The sequence below is a fragment of the Argopecten irradians genome, chromosome 5 (assembly GCF_041381155.1).
Source record: "Argopecten irradians isolate NY chromosome 5, Ai_NY, whole genome shotgun sequence".
NCBI classification, from domain to species: Eukaryota; Metazoa; Mollusca; class Bivalvia; order Pectinida; family Pectinidae; genus Argopecten; species Argopecten irradians.
The window spans coordinates 18684434-18702060 of record NC_091138.1 but is presented as its reverse complement, the minus strand read 5'-3'; the positions used below and the strand labels follow the sequence as shown (position 1 = coordinate 18702060).

At 32.4% G+C, this 17627-nt stretch overlaps 1 protein-coding gene across 1 annotated transcript in view; it reads right to left on the bottom strand.

The window, feature by feature from the left end:
* Positions 1 to 14183, bottom strand: part of LOC138323111 (extracellular matrix organizing protein FRAS1-like) — a 113753-nt gene extending 99570 nt beyond the window's left edge. The window contains exons 1-2 of the mRNA XM_069267467.1: positions 13451 to 14183; positions 8538 to 8569 (exon numbers count right to left, since the gene is read on the bottom strand). Of these exons, the coding sequence (XP_069123568.1) occupies positions 8538 to 8569; positions 13451 to 13556 (138 nt within the window). The 5' untranslated portion in view covers positions 13557 to 14183. The remainder of the gene's footprint in view (positions 1 to 8537; positions 8570 to 13450) is intronic.
* Between the last annotated feature and the right edge of the window lie 3444 nt (positions 14184 to 17627).

The following is a 17627-nucleotide window of genomic DNA, read 5'->3' as shown; positions in this document are numbered from 1 at the left end:
TTATTCACACATCATCAAAATTGTAATTTGTTAAATGAGATTCTTTGAAAATCAGAGATATCTTTCATAATAAAAAATAGACCCTATACATTCTTATACACTGTTTTGGCCTCCAACCACAGAATTTCCTTCTCAATAACGAAGATTTGAAGTTGAAGGTAAGCTTTCTCAGATGTCTTATCTTGGTAGAACACTTATCAGCTGTGCTAACTTGCTGTAGTTGCTGTGTGGACCAAGCGTTCATTGAATTTGAAACAAGGTATGATAGAAATGTACCTTTTTTTTCATTTTTATTCTATGTATACATTTCAAAGGAACATCACCTGTTTTACACGCGACTAAACTTAATGCGGCCATTAAAGCTGGCTCCGAGATAAGATTTGTAGATATTTCAGTCACAATGCTTTACATGTATCTGTCAAGCTTCGGTGCATTCCGAATTCCAAAGTTATGAATGAAGAAAGTGTGAAAAGATTGTTAAATATCTTCATTTCTCAGGTGAAAACATATTCCAGATGTTCCGAATGAAAATTAAAGCTACAATATTTATTCAGACTTTCAATATCCATAAACACCCCCAAAATTTATTTCTGTAGCGACTAGCAAGTGTGAGATCACAATCCCATCCAGAATTGGCGTCCACCATACATAATCGGTGAATGTTCAATAAAATGTGAAATTTCCCAGGATTCATTATAATACCTCCTTCTGTCAGCACTTGCTGTGGACCAGTTATAATAAATACCTATGGGTGACAGCAGTAAAACCTTCTATAGCCTCACATCCAAGATTAACTCTATTCTGAACAAAAATCTTCAAAGAAAGATGTTACATTTTAATTTTCTTGATATCTACGACGGAAATACATTTCCATATGAAATTGTCAGAATTCCTTTTCATCAAATCTTCATTGTCCTCTCATTCTTCAATTTACATGCATTTATTTATAACGTGTATGAAACATTTCATAGGAACATGGTTTGCAATTTTGACACAAAGTATTGATACAAAAAGATAATAAGAATAGAAAAATTTGCAATGGCCATGCCATTACAAGAACATGATTGTATAATTATAAAGTACTTTTAAAGAGTTTTAAGGCTAGTGGTAACAACTTCTTTTTCTTTTAAATACTCTATTAGTGAAAAATGTTGTTTTACGAAAATTTATCAGTGTCTTTAAATATCAAATCAATGTAAGACCAGCCTGTCACTACTTCAATTAATTTTTCACAATTTTTCATTCTACCTCTACAGATCCAAGTGACTTCCGGGGATACATGATAGCAATGATGTAGCACATCATATGGTAAATCAAATTTCAAGAATATTCATGAATGAAAACAATCCGGATCCAAATCTTCATGTCAGTCTTAACAGGATTTACTTTTGGCACATCATACCTGATGTTTCAAGTCTGTGTAGATAAAAACTTTGAAATCTAATCTTGCTTTTTCAGTACAAATTTTATATTTTCAATTCACATGTACACATAAACTGAAAATCTAATAGTTCACTTGTCATTTGACAAGTTTCCAAACCAAATTTAGGACGAAAGTATTATAGTTAATCTTGTCGAGTGATTTGTTGATGACTTTCAAACGATGTGTAAATGACCAAATAATGATAATCTTTCTCCAGGTTATACAAGATTATCACAGGGTATATATTACTCTGTGGGTTGCCTATCACATCAAATCCTTGTACCAGTATCGGACACTTTTAGCTGGGATATAATCTCTAAACCAGACATCTTATAAAATACAATCTCTAACCCAGCCAGATATATAAAAAAAGATGTACCCTATAATCTGTAAAATATGATCTCCTGGAGTTGGGACGCATAAATCGACAAATGCACCTGTATACCTGGTCATAAAAATGCAAATTGTACCCCTCTGGTCACAGGCAAAGTACGTCTGCTCAGACAACATAAAGGGGTTAGACTTGTGTAATAAAGACATACTCACATTGTTTCCCTATAATTGACATGATAGAATATGTACCTGTCACAAGCCATTAGGCTACTTAGCGTGAATATTCCATACAAAAGTTTCACACACAGTTGAGCAGGTTTTCTGTCATAATTACTCCGACAGATTTGTCATTTTCGTAAAGAATATTATGGTAGCATGTCAAAAATTTCATATTGTAGAGAGTTAGGTAATCCGCTTGTCAGAAACCATCACAACTACTCTTTTATTTCTCAAACACCAGATCTAGAGCCTTACAGAATACAAAAAATCAAAAGAACCATCTCTCGTGTCAAAAAGAAAAATAGCTAAACAAAACAGACTTTGTATGTATGGATCGGATGCAACTTTTTATGATGAATTTTTGTCTACTCATGAATGTTTTATTCTAAGAGAACACAATTATCAATTGGGGCCTTACAAAAAAAAAAAAAAACATTTTAAACTTTGACTGCTTTTTTGTACATAATAGATGCACATTATCATAAATATATGTATTTATTGACTGTTAACTTTTAACTGGTCATTTTAAGGTACAGGAAGACCTTGTGGCTAAAAATTTAAAACACAAGATAAAACTTCCACATTTTTAAAATGAAGTGGATTTTTAACCTGGCAATACTTAATTTTCAACATTTCTTTTTATTATTACGGCTTACATTTCGTAGCTATAGATGCTGCAGTCTGCTGCTCCAGAAACTTATATCAACTTTTTTTTAAGGCTTTAGTTCATAGCCTGCTGTGCTAGAAATCTATATCATCTATAAATCTCTGGGTCAAAGAGAAGTAATTATATAATATCAACGGTTGATATTAAAGTTCTGTTAAAATTGACCATGATCAACCATAAAAAGCATTTAACAGTCATCAGCAATTTTATAACTTTTAATGTAACTCGAAATGTCTATACGACATAAATGTCATGCATACGTATGAAATCCATTTCATGGTAAGAGCATAAAAACACAACAATGATTAATATTGGACCATCAGGTGTTCCTGTAATGGTCCTCCTACGACTGATTATATCTCCTTACCAATAAAACCGTTATGTGATTTCCTAGTAATGGCAGAAATTACTCTGCGGAAGTATAAAATCCATCCATCTTTCTCTTGTCATTACTATTATATGTGTCCCTTTTAAAGTGGTATCAGATAAAAAAACCCACCTCAATCAGTAACACTGTACCCTCCACCAGTCTAACCATTAACATATACGACACAATTTTATTGTCCTTTCATTCTAAACCTCAGATATGAAATCTTCTACCAGAAATATTAGAAAATACACAAATGTAAATGTTTAATGATGTAAAAAAAGTTTAATGGGGCATTAACTACATGGAATTTGGATTCAAATGTACTTGTGGTGACAACATCTTAAATAGTCATTTTTGTAGAAGATATGTTATCGTAGATCTAGCAACCTTTTAGAAGTTCTATGGACGACACATCCTCACACAGCTGTGTCCGCGTGTGTATAAATCTTTACAGCTATTGTCTCGAAGCACAAGAGCTTATTGTAAGTTTCTGGTTGTTGTAAATGAAAAAGTAGATAAAAAATTGGCTTGCAATTGTCAAAAATATAAAACATTTTATATCATCTTGTATAATCATGTATCTAAATAGTTATATTATAATTTTTTATAAAGAATTCATAATAGCGACTACATTTTTCAAAAGTTTAAACGTTACTGAAATATCATACCAATACGTAAAAAGACAGTAGATTTCCAAAAGATTCCAGTTTACAGTATACATTTACATTCGAAGCTTTGTCTGATGTCAACGGCCTAACAGCAATGTCCACATAGGTGGTGTAACACAAGAAAGTCTTTATTTGTTGAAGATTTTGCCAATATAAAAAGCATTTCCTTTAGATACTGAATGCCTTTATATGTCCCCAGCTTGATTAACACATAAGGCACTGTAATGGTATAAGCCTGTGTTTTATGTAATACTGACCCTGTGATATAACTGTACATCACCCCAGGGACCCCTCACCTTACCCATTATTACTTAATATCCCAGGGACCCCTCACCTTACCCCTATTACTTAATATCCCAGGGACCTCTCACCTAACCCCTATTACTTAATGTCTTTTACTGATCTACTCCTCAGGACCTCACCAGGATATAATCTACTTCTATCATTGAAATGAATAAAACTTGAACTAGTCAACAGGTCCTCTAGATGGGTTTTTATTTCCCTCCATTATTTCCTCCCTATGGGGATGATTTACCTGACCTGAGGTCTTCCTGACTGTTAACAGGCCCAAAGGTCCTCTCAATTATCTATACAACTTCTATTGGAAAGAAAAATCATCACAAGTCCCCTAAAACATGATACATCTGGTGATATCAGTATAGATATCTCTTGTGATATCAGTATATTAGATACTTCATGACATCAGTATAGATATCACTTGTGATATCAGTATATATATTAGATACTTCATGACATCAGTACAGATATCACTTGTGATATCAGTATATTAGATACTTCATGACATCAGTATAGATATCTCTTGTGATATCAGTATATATATTAGATACTTCATGACATCAGTATAGATATCACTTGTGATATCAGTATATTAGATACTTCATGACATCAGTATAGATATCACTTGTGATATCAGTATATATATTAGATACTTCATGACATCAGTACAGATATCACTTGTGATATCAGTATATATATTAGATACTTCATGACATCAGTATAGATATCACTTGTGATATCAGTATATTTAGATACTTCATGACATCAGTATAGATATCACTTGTGATATCAGTATATATATTAGATACTTCATGACATCAGTATAGATATCTTTTGTGATATCAGTATATTAGATACTTCATGACATCAGTATAGATATCTCTTGTGATATCAGTAGATTAGATACTTCATGACATCAGTATAGATATCTCTTGTGATATCGTATATATATTAGATACTTCATGACATCAGTATAGATATCTCTTGTGATATCGTATATATATTAGATACTTCATGACATCAGTATAGATATCACTTGTGATATCAGTATATATATTAGATACTTCATGACATCAGTACAGATATCACTTGTGATATCAGTATATTAGATACTTCATGACATCAGTATAGATATCTCTTGTGATATCAGTATATTAGATACTTCATGACATCAGTACAGATATCACTTGTGATATCAGTATATTAGATACTTCATGACATCAGTACATATATCACTTGTGATATCAGTATATTAGATACTTCATGACATCAGTACAGATATCACTTGTGATATCAGTATATTAGATACTTCATGACATCAGTATAGATATCACTTGTGATATCAGTATATTAGATACTTCATGACATCAGTACAGATATCACTTGTGATATCAGTATATTAGATACTTCATGACATCAGTATAGATATCACTTGTGATATCAGTATATTAGATACTTCATGACATCAGTATAGATATCTCTTGTGATATCAGTATATTAGATACTTCATGACATCAGTATAGAGATATCACTTGTGATATCAGTATATATATTAGATACTTCATGACATCAGTATAGATATCACTTGTGATATCAGTATATTAGATACTTCATGACATCAGTATAGATATCACTTGTGATATCAGTATATTAGATACTTCATGACATCAGTATAGATATCACTTGTGATATCAGTATATTAGATACTTCATGACATCAGTACAGATATCACTTGTGATATCAGTATATTAGATACTTCATGACATCAGTATAGATATCACTTGTGATATCAGTATATTAGATACTTTATGACATCAGTATAGATATCTCTTGTGATATCAGTATATTAGATACTTTATGACATCAGTATAGATATCACTTGTGATATCAGTATATTAGATACTTTATGACATCAGTATATAGATATCACTTGTGATATCAGTATATATGATACTTCATGACATCAGTATAGATATCTCTTGTGATATCAGTATATTAGATACTTCATGACATCAGTATAGATATCACTTGTGATATCATATATATTAGATACTTCATGACATCAGTATAGATATCACTTGTGATATCAGTATATTAGATACTTCATGACATCAGTATAGATATCACTTGTGATATCAGTATATTAGATACTTCATGACATCAGTATAGATATCTCTTGTGATATCAATATATTAGATACTTCATGACATCAGTACAGATATCACTTGTGATATCAGTATATTAGATACTTCATGACATCAGTATAGATATCTCTTGTGATATCAGTATATAGATACTTCATGACATCAGTATAGATATCTCTTGTGATATCAGTATATTAGATACTTCATGACATCAGTATAGATATCTCTTGTGATATCAGTATATTAGATACTTCATGACATCAGTATAGATATCTCTTGTGATATCAGTATATACAATACTTCATGACATCAGTATAGATATCACTTGTGATATCAGTATATTAGATACTTCATGACATCAGTACAGATATCACTTGTGATATCAGTATATTAGATACTTCATGACATCAGTACAGATATCACTTGTGATATCAGTATATTAGATACTTCATGACATCAGTACAGATATCACTTGTGATATCAGTATATTCAGATACTTCATGACATCAGTACAGATATCACTTGTGATATCAGTATATCAGATACTTCATGACATCAGTACAGATATCACTTGTGATATCAATATATCAGATACTTCATGACATCAGTACAGATATCACTTGTGATATCAATTTATCAGATACTTCATGACATCAGTACAGATATCAGATCACGTGATATCAATTAGATATCTGTAGATATCTAAGTAGATACACTCTGATATCAGTACAGATACACCTTCATTTCTATCAATGTAGATATCACCTTGTGGTATCAGTATAGATACACCCTGTTAGATATCAGTGTAGATACACCTTGTGATATCAGTACAGATACAGATACAAACTGTTATCGTATAGATACGCTAGATACCTTGTGATATCAGTGTAGATACACCTTGTGGTATCAGTAAGTAGATACATTTTTACTCAATGTAGATTCACTTGTGATATCAGTGTAGATTCACCTTGTGATATCAGTATAGATACACCTTGTGATATCATGTAGATATCAGTCAGTAGATACACCTTGTGTATCAGTACAGATACATCTTTTACTATCAATGTAGATACACCCTGTGATATCAGTGTAGATACACCCTGTGATATCAGTATAGATACACCCTTGTGATATCAGTGTAGATACACCTTGTGGTATCAGTACAGATACATCTTTTACTATCAATGTAGATACACCCTGTTATATCAGTGTAGATACACCTTGTGATATCAGTATAGATACCCCTGTGATATCAGTATAGATACACCTTGTGGTATCAGTACAGATACATCTTTTACTATCAATGTAGATTCACCCTTGTGATATCAGTGTAGATACACCCTGTGATATCAGTATAGATACCCTGTGATATCAGTTAGATACACCCTGTGGATATCAGTATAGATACACCTTTATATCATGTAGATCACCTGTGATATCAGTAAGATACACCCTGTGATATCAGTTAGATCATATCAGTTAGATACACCCTGTTATATCAGTGTAGATATGTAATCAGTGTAGATCCCTGTGATATCAGTGTAAATACACCTTGTGATATCAGTATAGATACACCTTGTGATATCAGTGTAGATACAACCTGTGATATCAGTATAGATACATCCTGTGATATTAGTATAGATACACCCTGTTGTATCAGTATAGATACACTTGTGATATCAGTATAGATACACCTTGTTGTATCTGAGTTTAGATAAATTTGTAACAATATAGAGCTTTCTAGGCAGTTCATTCCTACTGACAACAAACCCATCTCCAACATGATGACACTCTCCCTTTCTGACAAACAGTCTTCCCAATCTAGCATAGAGCACAGGTGCTACAGGGAGGTTACTCAAAGTTGTCAGAGATAATGATGTTAAACTTCTCACTTGTGACATCAGAATTATAACTCTCTTACAGCTGTAGTGAAAGGCATGGTACATAAGTAGCTGTTTAATACTATTATGTGAATAAGAAAGATGGTCTCTGAGTGAAAACTGTGGTTATAGTCTGGTCATTCGTGTCCAAAGTCCTGTCTGTTCAGATCAGATACATTATTTCCTGTAAGTGTACATTCAAATATACATTTTGAAATCTGCTTTGTGTGTCCTGTGGTCATACAAAAATCATCTTTGAGATGCAGATTCAATGTGTAAAAGCCATTTGGAGGATGTTGAAGTCTCAGAAAACTTAATTAATACAGTCAAACCTCATTTATGAAAATCAAACTGAAGTATACTTAGCTTGTTTTTCATGGTCCCCAATAAAATTGTTACTATCCTCCAAACTTAATACATAGATAGCTCAAAATGTTACCATGGTTCTGTAGACTTTGAATTACCGAGGTTTGGCTGTACTTTTACCAATATATTCTTGTATATAGCTATCAATTTATGTTTTAATGTATACTTACCATATACAGCTTTCCCTCAAATAGACATTCACCTGCAAAAAAGAGGAATGCAATTATATAAAAGCATACATACATACACCCACTTAATTTGAACATGGATATTACGCAAACGCACGTTACATGTATAGTGGAACCTAACTCACTTAATTTGAACAGAGATATTGAAATAGCTAGCACTGCTTATTTAGTAATGAAACTATAAATCATTGTCTTTTCATTTTCTCTCATGGTTTCTACTCATTTTGTTACAATAAAACTGGATAATTTGAACTATTCTTATTTTATTCCTGAAGTCTTCAATAGGATCTATGTTCCAATATTTTTCGGAATAAATTGTAGATACAGAATTTGATTTGAAGTGGACTAATACAATATTTTATTTTTCAACATAAATTGTAGATACAGAATTTGATTTGAAGTGGACTTAATACAATCATATTCCAATATTTTTCAACATAAATTGTAGATACAGAATTTGATTTAAAGTGGACTTAATACAATCATATTCCAATATTTTTCAACATAAATTGTAGATACAGAATTTGAAGTGGACTTAGTACAATCATATTCTGATATTTTTCAGCTTAAATTGTAGATACAGAATTTGAAGTGTAGGAGAACTTCTCCTATCCTAACCCCTAATACACTTAAGTGTCATGGCCATATTCACTAAGATAACTCTATCATATCATTTAAACTGTTATCAAGAAAATACTTCCAAATTGAATTTCGAGCCAAAACTATTTTATAGCTTCTAAAATGAATTTTCTTCTGGCACGTCCGGAGATACAACAAATCGGAGACACAACAAATCGCTGTGATGTTTACAAAGATTATGTTTATCTCTATAGCTATATATTACACTAAACTACAATAATGTAGATAAAATGTTTATCCTGTTATAGCTTTTTCTGTGAATTACCACAACTTGTGTTGGACATATTAATGAAAGATCAATGTTCCCATTACAGAGACAAGATAACTATCTCACAACAATGTGTGCAAACATTTTCCTAAATAGTCCATATCAACTTCAAAAAAATGTCATCTGTTGTATTGGAAAATAATATGCAAATAAAAACAGAAAGCACTTTCCTATCTCAAGTTTTGTGGATCTCTGATAACCCTGTCAAAATGTCTGCACTATTAACGATAAAAAATGAAATAAAATTAAATATCAATTTTCAGAAACGTTTTCAGTAATACAGATAGGCCTATCTCAGTCCAGATACCAAATGAAGTCTACTGATGTGCAGCGTCGTATTTCAACATTTTATGAATTTATATGACAAGTCATGGTTTCTCAGCGAAATTCTGACAACAAATATTCAGACATTATGTGGTGAGATATACAGCCTATGAAGAAAGTGGAGGTGGTTCTGTGGTTCAGGGTTTTATATAACCTCATTATAACATTTTGGATTGAATAATATGTTAATGGAACGAAGCAATACATCATCATTATAGGGTCAGTGTGTATTGTGATAGTAAGATACTAAACTGTCCCCAATTTTACCATTGTAAAACAATTAAGGCATTTTGTTTTAATCATCCCCCCCACCTCCAGCCTTGACATTGCTCTTATCTGACTTATTTATTTCCTGCTACTTAGTATAAATAATGTGATAATTGACAGAAATCTCTATGAAACACCATGGTGAAGGTTAGTGGCATAGGTAGGTAAAGTTTGGTTTGACTATTACTTTAATATCCTATTAACAGCTAGGGTCACTTAAGGACATGCATGCAAGATGGAAAGCTGGAGTACCCAGAGAAAAAACACTGACCAGCAGTCAGTACCTGGCAATAACTACTCCAAGTGGGATTCAGAATTGTGACCAGAGGTGGAGGGCTTCGTATAATAAGTCAGGACATCTATTGGTTTTATTATTTTACTGTCCTATTAACAGCCAGGGTAATGAAATCTAAACCAATCAGCCACTGTTATCCATATAGGTAAAGAAAAAGGTTTTTTTTTCTGTTTTTTTTTAAGAGGGGTGATCATGATGGTAAACATGGAAACAAGAAAATTGTTGTCATTTGTTAGAGGACATTTTATTTTCCAGGTGATGGATTAATATCACCTGCTGTTATAAATATTCCACACAAAAGGGCCGCGGTGGCCGAGGGGTTAAGATGTCCCGACATATTACCACAAGCCCTCCACCTCTGGGATGCGGGTTCGAATCCCATGTGGGGCAATTGCCAGGTACTGACCGCTGGCCGGTGGTTTTTTCTCTCGGGTACTCCCGCTTTCCTCCACCAACAAACCTGGCACGTCCTTACATGACCCTGGCTGTTAATAGGACGTAAAACTAAAACAAACACACTATTCCACCTCATTCACAGGAACATATCTTCACCACCATGGCATCTGACTTCTTTAATCTTCTCCATGGAGTCATGTTACAATAATATACGTTACAGTATTGAGAAAGGACAAAAAATGTCATAAATTTCATCATATGATGATTTTATATATATATATATACAAAATGTAATTAATTTTTTTGTTTTGGGAGACTGTGGTATATTCGTGTAATAATGGGACTCTTGCCCTATTTATAGTGCTATCTCACTGAAAGACATTGAACAACACACCCCATCTAGTTATACAGGGGATCACTTCATTGTAAGCATGGTTTGTTATACACACATTACAAACAATTTCACAGCATGTTTGTTATAATAACCATTTTATACTGTATATCTGACTATATTTTTTTTCTCAAGTGGTAGTTTTTAGCTCACCATATTTGTGCAAGTTTTCCCCTCAATTCATTGAATTTGCTGATCTTCAATTGTTATCTGCCTAAACTTAGATTGTCTGGTTATGTTTGAATTTATTTGTTGTACCTTATACCTTATACAGTACCTGTACATATAGATCTCTACTGTGAATAAAACACAATATTGAACTCCACCTTAGACTGAAGAAACAGTAGCCATGTGTTTATAGCTTAGTGTGTTAGGGGTGAGTTAGTGTATCTTCTCAGTATATGTACAGTAGTTATAGGGGGGAGGGGAGGGGGTGTAACACCTGCACTCACAGTATGTATCACCTGTGGTAGGTATACATTTTCATAGATATCTATATAAACTACTGTTGATTGAATACGTTTCTATACTAATGATCCACACATGCATTATATCTGTTCTGATCTGGTAGTCTAATCTATGTATAACTCCTAACGATTTGATTGGTTCTATATTAGCCAAATATACCTAATATATACCTAACATATAACAACAAAAATATCTTCCTATTAATTACCTGTAATGGTGACATTGTAACACAAAGTCTATAGATTATTGACAATAAAAAGGACTTGTTGTACAAGGTATTATGATCAAGAGATAAGCATAAATCGTGGATCACTAACGTACCAGAATTCCATGTATAATACACAACACCTGCATACAGGTATTCGTTGTTACAGGTAAACTATGCAGGTGTGATTATCTGTTTTATATCTGGATAAAAAATATTGATCAAACGAATCTTCTTTCTATTATGTGTCGACAAAGAGCCATACAGACAACATTCCTACCCTGACTTAACTCGGAGACTGGGTGGATCCACCCTATAATACTACCTGTAATGCATCAGGCGTAACTTCAACTCAACGTCAAACGTAGGAGCCAAAAAATCAAAGGTCACGAATTCTCAATGCCAATATGAAAATTATCGTTTATGAGACTTATTCATCTCTTGCTGCAATTAAGATGATATTTTCAATACCACATCAGATTTGGTTGTGGGTCTGCGATTAACTTTGGGATTGACGAGTGACAACTTCGGGGGTCTTAGCTTTCAACTGTTTTTTTCTCTCATTTAAATGTTTTTAATGGGAACATTAATGTAACATCTCAAGTCTCTACGCAGCATTTAACAATAAAGATGTACTTGGAAGACATTCAATGAGAAGTCAATGTTTGATGTTTCAGGCAGTGCTTGTTGACTTGAAAAAGAAGATTTTAAGTCTTTTTAAAAAGGATTTCGACATTCTGTACAGGTAAAACAAGTAATAGGACAGGAAATTGAACAATAGAATATGCAGGTAATATATGCAATGAATGTCTGTTTCAAAGTTGCTAAATCAAAACAAATTCTGCAGAGGAAATATCTTGGTCCAACAACCAATCATTTTTAATCAACAGAAATTATGGAAATACTAATTAGGCTAGAGCTGCTACTTACATTGTAATAAAGCTAAAATATTTTAATGCAATTTCTATAACCTAGCTATTCATCATGTGACAGAGTTTTGTTTGGATTTACATAATCAGGTTTTTTTTCCAAATATGTACAAATTGTCTGTACAGCTATAATTTTTCAAGAAAAACAAAACACAATAAAATCAAAGGCAAATTATATTCAAATGAAAAATTAAAAAAGAAAAAAGTTCTATAATCAATTGTTAAGACATCCTTTTAATAATAAGAATTTTCCTAAAATTCAAGTTCTTTCTAAAACAGAATTTAGTTCTATAGAGCCCTCTTTGTCAACATTATACTCTATTAGCATAAATAGGACAGGTCTTGAATGGAGTTAAAAGCTGGGTCATGAATAAACACCTATAGCTCTCTACCTAATTATAAACAATGTGCAACTCAAACATCCTCTCCATAAATTAAGATGTTCAGAATTTTAATTTATGAATTACTACACCTCTGCTATAAGCACCTGAATACACAGAATCGTGTCAAGTGTTACTGAGATCTGCTGAATTAGCTTGCTCAGTGTGTTCAGTCCTACATACATGTATGTCGGGAGGTTGTGTACTTTATATGTAATGACAATCAGATCATATTTCAGACATTTAGTGTATAAGTATCATATATATAAGCATTGTGATATGGTGTATCAGTTATAGGTAATATTACAGAACTAATAAAGACAATGTACTTACCTTCCAGTTCATGCATCAGTGAACTCCATATTAGAATCATAAACACTAATAATAAATTAAGTCTTCTAAATTCCTTAGAATCAGCACATATACAAATTCTCCACATTTTAAGTCAATATCAGAGTTCAATTTAATTTCTCATCCATTAAACTACATAACTGACCATTTGTCTTTTTTTCCAAGAATAAACTCCATTCAAATATAATTTAGTTAAAAAAACTGGATATGATAATGGAACATCATCCTGATAACATTATCTCTTCACAAAAACACTCATTTTGTGAAATTTGTAATATTAATATACAAGTTACACAGGTGAGACTTCACCTGTTACTCCACAGAAATGTATATACATCCAGCCACGAATATCGTTATGTACACTCGACACTTACTTTTTTAAAAGTAAAATATCAACACGTTTGTCTGTAGTCTTATAGAGTGCACGTGTGTGAGTGTATACATATCCTAACTCACATAAGTAGTATACACCTTCACACAGGTAAACTAATCAACAGGTAGGTCCTATCACAGGTGTATAATGACCACAGCGATGGTCAAGCCTCCCTGGACCAGCCCTGTCTCCCTGTCGTTACCACACATGCTAGCCGGTGTATTTGACGTTTAGCGATGAGCGCCGAATGCCATTGTGAGCTGCCTTTGTACGTAACACTCGAGAGCTGGCAGGTATAATAGGAATCACACGGCCCGTACTGTCACGGCAGGCCCGCGCGACTGAGCCTTAACTAGCCTTAATCTTTGTTGAACATCATATATACTTACACGCATACAAGAAATTAGGGATATGTCAGATTGCATCGAAATATTACTTTCACATGAGTGCTGCAACATAAAATACAGCTCTACATGCACCTACACAGAATATACGAGGTAAATATCTTTCAAAATTCCACCCAATAATTTGATTTTTACGGCTCTGCTTAACGGTAGCCTTCTACGCAAGGATTATCATTTCACACTTTTGACATCTTTTAATTTCTAGTTAAACAGGACGACTATGTCTTAGGTAAACAATGCTGTGCAGTTCTTTCAATCGAAGTTCTCGAATTGAATAAACAAGAGAGCATCTTTTTCCCGCCACAAAAATACACACGTGCATTTACCAAGGACGTATATACATATGAAGCACTTATATCCTCGCTTTCCTGGGTATTTACCAATATAAAGAAGCAGATGCTCCCCTGATCTATGAACTGGATTCAAATTATTAAAACTACTGGTCATAAAATTCATATTTGGTCGAGGACAGTCCGCACTACCGACGTAGTCCGGGTTCCAGAGTGTTTGCCATGCATGATCCCATGCGTCCCCACCATTGCCCCGTCCTTGTTACTTGATAAGAAATCAAATAAACTAGCATCGGTGAATACATAGGGGTTCTTACATTATTTAGCTTGAGGAGAAGATGTAATAAATGTAAGGAATCGTTTTGATTTTTTCTGCTGAAAATATCGTTTTTCCCTACCTGTGATTCCACATGCAGATTTGTGCAGCCAGCGATACCGGGAAGTATGCAGGAGTTATGTCCCTTGTCCCGAATAAAAACCCTGAAACTGGAGTGAAGGGCTAGAAGAACCATAGAATGTACATAATATGAGTACTAATTAATATTGTATAATTAAAAAATGACACATCAATTTTATATCGGTATTTCTGCATATATACAATCTATTTTTGAAACATGTAAATGCTATTATTTGAAATATAATTTGTAATCTTTATACTTAAGTTATATCTGAATATCTCATGGAGCGCTGTCTTGCATTAGTTTATTAATTTAATCAATTGAAATTATCATATGGATTAAAATTGATCACAATCAATGATACTTTAATTAGAAGTTATTTTTTTTATTAAAACAACATTAATAGTTTTTTGTCATCTGGTGATGATCTATTTTATTTACATTATATACACATGTATTGCTAAATTAGTACTATATTGTATTATGTAAGTTTATTGTGTATAATGCTTTTTTTACTTTACCATATGCACATGTAAATAAAGGCCCAATAATGTTTTCTCATATTACATTGTATATAATAGAAATTCCTGCTAGTTGGATTTTGTTAAATATATTTTAATGTTACCCCAATTATTCTTGCTACGGTGCCAGTTCATTATATACTCCAATTAATTCATAGAAATTTCTAAAACAAATTGTATATATGAAATATTTCAAAAACTTTTATCATTCTGTGGTCGTGTGACAAGGGAGGCAACTCCTACACAACACCTTACTTAAGGGTGGCAAAATTCCAAATGGTCAGCAAATCACTTGACTTTCTTAATTACTGTCTTAGTTCAAATTGACGAAGAACATACCAGTTATTCCATCATGAATATATATTTGATAATAAGAACAGAACCTTATCTTTATCTTTCCTGGAAATGACATTTTTTGACAAGTTTTGTTGTCGTTTTTGTAGGTTTATCATATTAAAATTTGTCTACTTTAGTAAACTTTGGTTTAATTTCAATTAGACTTTCTAAACACTAATTATTCACAGATAGGATACCAAAATCAGTAAGGTGGGCTTTACTTTTAATCATGCTACAACGCTGACAAATGGTATATTTCTCTATCAAAAACAAAAGCAGACGAGTTCGAATTTTTCTTCAGTTACAAAAGTTACTTACTTCACACCATTACCAATTGAAAAGTTTGAAGTTCTAAGTTTACTTCAAGATAAAAATATTGAAAATAATTAATTGTGTTCTAAAAAATATCCATTGCTCTATATGGAATGAAGTTAACTTACATCGCATACACACCAAAAGCAATTTATTTTATATTATTTTTTGTAAATGTAAATAAAGGCCCAAAAAATGTTTTCTCCTATTACATATAGAAATCCTGCTAGTTTGATTTTGTAAAATATATTTTAATGTTACCCCTATTATTTTTGTTATTAATTTTTGTATTCCTGAATGCTACAGTGCCAGTTCATTATATACTCCAATTAATTCATAGATATTTCTAAAAAAAAATGTATATATGAAATATTTCAAAAACTTTTATCATTCTGTAGTATAGTGTCACAAGGGAGGCAACTCCTACACAACACCTTACTATAAGGGTGGCAAAATTCCAAATGGTCAGCGAATCACTTGACTTTCTTTATTATTGTCTTAATTCAAATTGACAAAGAACATACCAGTTATTCATTGTGAATATATATTTGATAATAAGAACAGAACCCAATCTTATTCTTTCCTGGAAATGACTCTTTTTGACAAGTTTTGTTGTCTTTTTTGTGGGTTTATCATATTAAAATTTGTGTACTTTTGTAAACTTTCGGTTTAATTTCAATTAGACTTTCTAAACACTAATTATTCACAGATAGGATACCAAAATCAGTAAGATGGGCCTTACTTTTAATCATCCTACAACGTTGACAAATGGTATTTTTTCTCTATCAAAAACAAAAGCAGACGAGTTCGAACTTTTCTTCAGTTACAAAAGTTACTTACTTCACACCATTACCAATTGAAAAGTTTGAAGTTCAAAGTTTGCTTCAAGATAAAAATATTGAAAATAATTAATTGTGTTCTGAAAAATATCCATTGCACTATATGGAATGAAGTTAACTTATATCGCATACACACCAAAAGCAATTTATTTCATATTATTTTTTGTGTTAATTAGACATTATATATATATTATAACACGATTAAACACCAATAATTGTTCAAATGATGAGTATCGTTTATACTCTATCGGCGATAGAGCATCTTTACTTAGTAAAAATTCTGATCTTATTTCTATCCCTTCAACCAGAAATGACCGAATGAGACAAATATCCTTGACCTTTGGCCACTTGTTGAAATTATGATCACTTTGCATAAAGTGTATCACAAGATAACCTTGACCTTGGGTATATTACCTGATAATTGTTTGCTCAGTGACCTTTTGTCTTTAGCGACCTAGACCTTGACACTCTTGGTCTACTCAAATGTTTACTCAAATGATACAAATATGACCTTGGCCCTTGAACAACAGTTAATAACCTTGACACATAACAATGGCATGATTTGAGTTCATACATTTCTTGTAAGGACTTGTTTAAATTTCCCAGTTTTGAATTGAAAAGGTAAATACCTCTTTATCTTGTACACTAAAGGGACATAACTCTTTCAACTAAGTCTTCGAATAGTA